This window comes from Triplophysa dalaica, chromosome 10 (assembly GCF_015846415.1).
Source record: "Triplophysa dalaica isolate WHDGS20190420 chromosome 10, ASM1584641v1, whole genome shotgun sequence".
NCBI classification, from domain to species: Eukaryota; Metazoa; Chordata; class Actinopteri; order Cypriniformes; family Nemacheilidae; genus Triplophysa; species Triplophysa dalaica.
Window position 1 is genome coordinate 1,823,966 of NC_079551.1, and position 7,876 is coordinate 1,831,841.

General features: G+C 36.2%; 1 protein-coding gene across 1 annotated transcript; it reads right to left on the reverse strand.

The window, feature by feature from the left end:
• Positions 1-1,254: 1,254 nt before the first annotated feature.
• On the reverse strand, positions 1,255-7,655 carry LOC130430214 (uncharacterized). Its single transcript, XM_056759239.1, has 6 exons — positions 7,406-7,655; positions 6,789-6,815; positions 6,341-6,655; positions 4,677-5,003; positions 3,155-3,481; positions 1,255-1,682 (listed from the first exon to the last, which is right to left on the reverse strand). Exons 1-6 carry the CDS (start codon positions 7,440-7,442, stop codon positions 1,606-1,608), a joined length of 1,110 nt encoding a protein of 369 aa, XP_056615217.1. The 5' UTR covers positions 7,443-7,655; the 3' UTR covers positions 1,255-1,605.
• Positions 7,656-7,876: the final 221 nt, after the last annotated feature.

The following is a 7,876-nucleotide window of genomic DNA, read 5'->3' on the forward strand; positions in this document are numbered from 1 at the left end:
CATAATAAAATCCTGTGAAATGATCAGTGACAAATTGGTCTGGTCTGGCTCAGTTCATCAGGGATTGGTTGAGAACGGTGCAAATTTACTGGCTTTGGAAATCAGTGGGAGGGGCTCATTATACAACAGACGAAACGCCGTAAATGACGCGCGCTATGTGCAACCAAAACGGCTTTTTTTACGCCGTCATATGGCAAGACTGCGGCGCAAAAAGCGGCGCTTTTCGGCCGCCTTAAAACGCCGTCAAATACGGCGTTATGAACGGCTGTTCGCGCGTTTTTTACGGCGTTTGGAATCGCGACGCCGTATTTTGCGGCGCAAATACTATTTAAAACGCCGTCAAAAACGGCGTTCCAATACAAACGCGTTTAATCTATGGCGTAATTGTGACCCTCTTGGCTTGCCATATTCCACTCCCTCTCGCGCGCGTTGTCTTCCTCTCTTTGCATTCGCTTTACTTTTGTCAACTTACGTGCCTCATATGAAACGGCGCCCAGAGACGGATGCTGTAACAATATTGTTGTCCTGGTGGAAATTCGGGAGAAAGGTCGGCCCGGGAGATTTTCGGGAGGGGCTTTGAAATTCGGGAGTCTCCCGGAAAAATCGGGAGGGTTGGCATGTATGGTTATGTATTTGAATTATCCTCTCAACGTGCTCGCGCAGAAGATCTTCCTGTGAGGAGGAGAAGGAGGCGTGGCTTTGAGGAGCCACCCCCCCTTTGGGAGGATGGGCCTATTTTTCTTCTATTGGTATCTTGACTGTAATAGTACTAATACAATATCCAATAAGACAATCAAAAAATATTTATTATAAAAGTATCTTTATATAAAACATTAAAATGATAAAAAGTGTATGTAGATCATTTGTTCATATATATAATGTGATATTTGTTCTCCTCGGGTCATAGGTGAGCTTTGTGGTGCTCTGTGGAAAGAAGTTCTTTGTAGACAGTGAGGACTGTTGAGGATTAAGTTGACGAAAATACTTTCTAGAATCTCTTGCACTGGGTTTGACTGATGAGTTTGGTACTCTCAAGTTCTTTTAGGTGTGTTTCTTGAACAAAATACAAAAATAAAGCGCTTTAGCGCCATTTCAGCAAATGAAGAATCAGTCATTCTATGCATTCAGTAATGCTTCCTGATCACGGAGAGGAATGTGATTAACGAGTTGAACTGTTGACATATATATTTCGTTTAGTTAGCGTGTATTATATAAAAAAACATAATTAACATAAAGTCAACGCCACACACAGAACACAAAGAACCACTTTATTAATTTATTAATAATGACATGCATTGTGTATTTAGTATAACATGTTAAAGCAGCTCGAACACAACACTAGCATGTGTTTACTGTTAAAACAGCCATTACTAAATAATCAGTTTATCCATTAAAGCACATAAATGATCAGACACAAACACTTTTTTAATATTGTTTATATTTAGCTAATAGTTGTTTAAGTAATTATTTAAAAAAATAACTTTTATTTTTCAATTGAGCTCAACAGCATATGAAGATGATCTTTTAAAGAGGACGGATCATGAGATAGTAAAACTGTAGATGTTGATGATGTAACAGATGTGATGATGAGCATCTATCAGCTGATCAAACTTCATCTTCTGCTTTAATCAGTAAAGGCTTCACAACTGTTGTTAATTCATTTTCTTTAGTTTTTACTGAATCTGTCAGAAAAGAGAAATGTCAATAATTTGCCACTGAAATAACATTTAGAAATGACATTTACAATATTATTTAAAGGAACTATCATCAATAGAGTTTTACTTCATTCTTTCAAGAATTGTTCTTTCAATCCACTGAAGTGTACAAATGAACATTCATTCATTCATTCATTTATTTTGTGAAAGATGTGTGCAGATTAAACAGATTCTGACTGCTAAATATACATGTTTGAAAGTATACTAAAATAAATATAACATATGTTACAAATGAAATGACACATTAACTTTGACGTCACAAAACTATCACTTTAAATAACTAAATGATAAAAAAACTCAGGACAGTGTTTGAACACAAAGTGTAATTAATAATGGTTTAATAATAACAGTTTTACACAAACTTCAGGACTGAAATCTCACTGTAAATGTTTCAACACTGTGTACTTTTTTCTTATTGTCTTTAACACTATTGTTTATTAATCTCAGGTTAGGTAAAGTAAGTCAAGTCCGGCCTAAATTATAAGGATTTTAAATTCTTACCATTTGGTCTGAAGACTCTTTTGTGTTATGTTCGTGCTCAAATTCTAAAAACACTAAATTTAAACCTAAGTAGGCATTTTTTTAAATCAATTATCACATTTACATTTAGTCATTTGGCAGATGCTTTATCCAAAGTGACTTACAGTTCACTTATTACAGGGACAATTCCTCTGGAGCAACATGCAGTAAAGTGTCTTGCTCAAGGACACACTGGTGGTGGATGCTGGGATCAAACCAGCAACCTTTGATTTACCAGTTGAGTGGTTTAACCCACTAGACCACCATCTCCATATTATATTTTTGTTTATATTATTATATTTTTGTTCGTTGGTAACTTTTATTTTAATAAAAAAAAATTAAAGGCAAGTAATATGAGTGGACACTAGTTTCTCTAGTATTTTACAAAGGTCAGAGAGATTTAAGAAACGGTCTATAGTTTAGTTCATTGTGGTCTAAGTTTGGTTTCTTGATAAGAGGCTTAATAATTTTCCAGTCTTTTCCACGAAATTACGCAAAATAAACCGAAACTGGGTTAGAGTTGATGCTACAATAAAAATCTAAATCATCATACAAAAAAAGTTTTAAAATATATAAAACCAATTTAACATGATCATCAGATCATCCTTTAGGTCAAGTGCTATATGAAAATAAAACAGTCAGTGAGATTTTTAGATGTTCACGTTAGTGGAAAACAAATTCTACATGATCATGTTCAGAGGTTTAATTTCTCTTTTGTAAATCAGACTGTTTGAGTTTAATAGTTTTTAATAACTGGATCTAATGTCACTGTTGGACAGCAGGTAATGTTGTGAGCAAAACGAATAAACATTAAAAATAATTGTTCATGACAATAAATCTTGTGATTAAATCAGAACATATAATTGTTAACAGACATTAAATTCAGATAATGATGATATTAAAAGACTTGAGTCACTCACCACTGACGATAACACTGAATCTTGTGTGTCTTGTCTCTGTCTTGTCTTTGATCATCATCTTATAATCTCCATAGTCTGAGGTCTTGATGTTTGTGATGGTGAGATCTCCCGTCTTATCGTTCAGCTTCAGTCTGTCTCTGAATCTCTCATCAGCATTTCCAGGTATTGACGTCTCATTTGTTTCTCTGTTGATCTTTGCTAAGATTGTACTTTCATTATTAAACATCCACAGTATCTCCTGATCTGTCTGTAGTTCATTGAGACCAGTTTTTAGAGTAACAGAACGTCCATACATCACCAGCACAAACCCTTTTGGAACACCAAAGTCTGTCGAGCAACACAAACACAAAACTATTGTAAACAGCAAAAAAACAAAGACTTTTCCACATAATAACACAAAACAAACATAAACTTTGTTAAAGTTGAGGCCACAATAAAAATGTAAATCTTCATACAAAACACAAGATTGTAAAATATGAAAAACAAATGTAACATGATCATCAGATCATCCTGCAGGTCAAGTGCTATATGAAAATAAAACAGTCAGTGAGATTTTTAGATGTTCACATGAGTGGACTAGTATGTATTGTTTGTTTTGATCTGAAGAGACAGATAATCATAAGTCCTTGTCATGTCTCTCTGGGCTTACAGCTGAACTCACTGAAGCGTCTTGTGTGTCCCTATTGTTTCCTTCTAAATGAAATACATCACCCTCGGTGTTAAAACAATCATGGTCGCCATATGGTCGATCCAAACTGAAGTGCTCAAAACTGGTCACTTTAAAGGGCCCTTCAGAATGAAGGATTTGGAAGCGTACAACTGATGAACACTTGGCACCTCATGATTCCTTGCGTGGCGACGGCGCCTCCTTATGGGCACGGGATGATGACGCAGAAGGGCACTTCAAGTTGTTTGGTCCCCTACACCCTTTAACCTTAGGGCTTTGGGTTTAGGGATGAGCCCTTCAGAATGGAACGAAGGGTATATGTCCCGTATGAGAAAGGTGTAGGGTCCCAGTCACTGGGTTTGGGTTCATATACCCTTAGGGTTCTTGAGCTCAGCCCTTACACAAAAGCCAGATGAACATCACAGGTGCATACAAACATGTGAGCGCAGGTGATCAAAATGAAATTCATGTGTTTTTTTCAGTAAGGCTGTAGACTTAAATACAACCAGTGATGATGGTAGTGACCTCTAGGCATGAAAGGGTTAAAGAGTTCAACTCTCACTTCATCTCCTTTACTGTGATCACTGAAGAATTTACACAACAGTGTGACAGAACTTTTAAAAGACTATAAGTGACTGAACACAAAGAGTTTTTGTTTCTCCAGTGTGTTTAATAGTTTTTAATAACTGGATGTAATGTCATTGTTGTACATCAGGTGATGTTGTGAGCAAAAGAAACAAATAAACACAAAAGAATTGTTCATAATGATACATCTTTTGATTATGTCAGAACATATAATTCTTAACAGACATTAAATTGTGATAATGATGACATTTAAAGACTTGAGTTACTCACTTTCAACATGAACTCCGAATCTCCTGTGTCTTGTATCTGTGCTGTCTTTGATCTCCATCCTATAATTTCCAGAGTCTGATGTCTTGCTGTGTGTGATGATGAGATCTCCCGTCTTATCGTTCAGCTTCAGTCTGTCTCTGAATCTCTCATCAGCATTTCCAGGTATTGACGTCTCATTTGTTTCTCTGTTGATCTTTGCTAAGATTGTACTTTCATCATTAAACTTCCACAGTATCTCCTGATCTGTCTGTAGTTCATTGAGACCAGTTTTTAGAGTAACAGCACGTCCCTCTGTCCATAAATGTTGTTCTACACCTATAAATTCAACTTAACACACAAGAACACAAACAGTGTTTTAAGAACAGATAGACTTATATAACACAGTATTGTTAAATGTGTGCTGTCTATGAATGACTGCAGTTTCTTCAGTATAGAGACATTTGTACTTCATCATTATGTTGATAAATGAGTGTTTGATAGTAAATATATTCAGTTAGTCACTCTGTATTTATGATTGTAGTTCAGTGTTTCAGTGTCTTATTGTCATTTCAGTGCAGAGACTGGATTACAGTCTGCGTCTACTTTAAACTCAGTCCTGGAGAGCCGGTCTCCTCCTGCATTTTTTTCATGCATTCTGACTTCTTTACAATGTTAAACGTTCTGGCTTCTCGTGCTTAACACGGTCAACTTGTCAAAAAACGAGTCCCAGCTCTAAAAGGTGCCGGACATGAACCGCACGCCGAACTGAGTCATACTGTATGTTTGTGTTTTGTTGACAATGGATGAGCACGTGCTTTAGTTCCAACACCATCCACTCCCACCCCCCGCACGCATCGTGTGTTTATAGGGAATAATTGTAAAGATGTATCTGTCTTTTATAAATGTGATCAAACTAAATACTCTACAGATATTTGAAGGGCGTGATACTATTCAAGATGAACATGAGATATGCAGAAACTGTCTGAGATATGATCGGTCTAACATTACATATGAAATATTGAAAGAATAAATAAAGGGGAAGAAGAGCTGTATTTTGTTGTGTGTGACAGTTAATGGCCACAATGTTGTCGGCAACAGTGACAACTTCCGATTCGAGTTAGTTTGTCACAGCACATACATATTATTTTGCTAAACACTAAAATGTAAATGGATGTCTATAACAAAAACACTACATACTTTAAATGCGTAGTATACAGTAAGTAATAAAATTGGGACGTAGTAACTGTATAAACCTGGAGGCAGGTGTGTTGAGACAAGATGGGACTAATCTCTGCAGGAAAGTGGCCCACCAGGACCAAGTCTGGGTAACCCTGGTTAAAAGTTTCAAACTACACTGAAGATGACGTCACACACAGAAATATCATTTGAAATAAAGTCAGATGTCTATAAACTTATAACTCATGATGTAAACATGATCAGATATCAAACAGTAATAATACTTTAAACAGAGTTAACAAGTTATGACAGAACTCTTAAAAGACTATAAGTGACTGAAGACAAAGAGGTTTTGTTTCTCCAGTGTGTTTCTCCAGTGTGCAAAACAACAAATAAACATTGAATACAATTGTTCATGACAATAAATCTTGTGATTATATCAGAACATATAATTGTTAACAGACATTAAATTCAGATAATAATGACATTAAAGGACTTGAGTTACTTACCACTGACAGAAACTCCGAAGCTCGTGTGTCTTGTCTCTGTCTTGTCTCTGATCTCCATCTTATATTCTCCAGAGTCGGATGTCTTGCTGTGTGTGATGATGAGATCTCCCGTCTTATCGTTCAGCTTCAGTCTGTCTCTGAATCTCTCATCAGCATTTCCAGGTATTGACGTCTCATTTGTTTCTCTGTTGATCTTTGCTAAGATTGTACTTTCACCATTAAACTTCCACTGTATCACATGATCTGTCTGTAGTTCATTGAGACCAGTTTTTAGAATAACAGCACGTCCCTCCGTCCATAAATAATGTTTTACACCTATAGGTTCAATTTAACACACAAGAACACAAACAGTGTTTTAAGAACAGATATTGTCAGAATCCAGAACATATAATTGTTTACAGACAATAAATTCAGATAATAATGACATTAAAAGACTTGAGTTACTCACCCCTGACTAAAGAACACTCTATCCCACCTTAAGAACACAAACAGTGTGTTAAGAACAGATAAACTTATATAACACAGTATTGTAAAATGTGTGCCGTCCATATCAGTATAGAGACATTTGTGTAGACATTTAATGTTTTTGAGCTGGACCGGTTGCATCCCGTGCTGTCTGCTGTGATTTAACGTCCAGCCAAATACATTAAGGACTTCATTAATGAGTTTTCAGATTTTTTGGCTGGGGTTATGCCAAAGGGTTTTAATAGTTGGAGATTTTTATATCAACATTTGTGGTCCCTCAAAGTCAAAAGTTTAAGATTTCTTTGCCCTTATTGACTGGATAGAGTTTGTGAATAGCCCTACACATGAGCATGGGCTTACATTAGATCTGATTTTGGTCTGTCTCTATGTAAAATAATAATCAAGAGACAGATCACCTACTTACACCAGTAAATAGCCTACTCTTAGATTGTATTGTGTTCAAAAAATGTATTGTATGTATTTTTTTAAAAGATTACTTAACAATATTTACAATTTACAAAAGCGATTTACAATATAATAAAAGTTTTGTCATGAATTAAACATAACAAATGTTAAAATAGCTAATAACGGCACACTTACCAACCAGAAGACACATCAGAATGAACGTGCGAACCATTTTCAGTTAGACTACAAATCAGTCCAGTGCGAATAAAGAGTGCAGTCTGAGGAAAAGCGCTTTTAAACACTATATGTAGACGACCAATCAAAAGCGCCAATAGCGAGCACGAGCGCGTGGGAGCACGTATCTAAAACAAATTTGCGGAGTTGGCGGTAATTTCTCATGACTGTGTGAGCTCGACAACCCACATGAAAGTCGATGACTTCGGGTCAGTCGCGTGTTTAAACAAGCCTGTGTATTTATTTATGTTTTGCTGTGACTGACAAAAGAAAAATTTTCAGAAATTAAATGAGCCAATGAGATGTGAGCAGGAAAAGACTCCCTTCGCACACACTACACACAGACAGCCACAAACATTGATGACCTTGACTAAAGTTCACACATTGTCAGTAGCAAATTTTACGAAAATAGCAAAACGATATGAAAGAAAC

Bases quoted from the DNA above. Each gene is read 5' to 3' on its own strand.
- LOC130430214 (XM_056759239.1), bottom strand. From the start codon at position 7,442: ATGGTTCGCACGTTCATTCTGATGTGTCTTCTGGTTG. The intron at 6,816-7,405 runs GTAAGTGTGCCG...TGTGTTCTTAAG, and splicing joins TCTGATGTGTCTTCTGGTTG to GTGGGATAGAGTGTTCTTTA. The intron at 5,004-6,340 runs GTAAGTAACTCA...TTGTGTGTTAAG, and splicing joins CTTCGGAGTTTCTGTCAGTG to TTGAATTTATAGGTGTAGAA.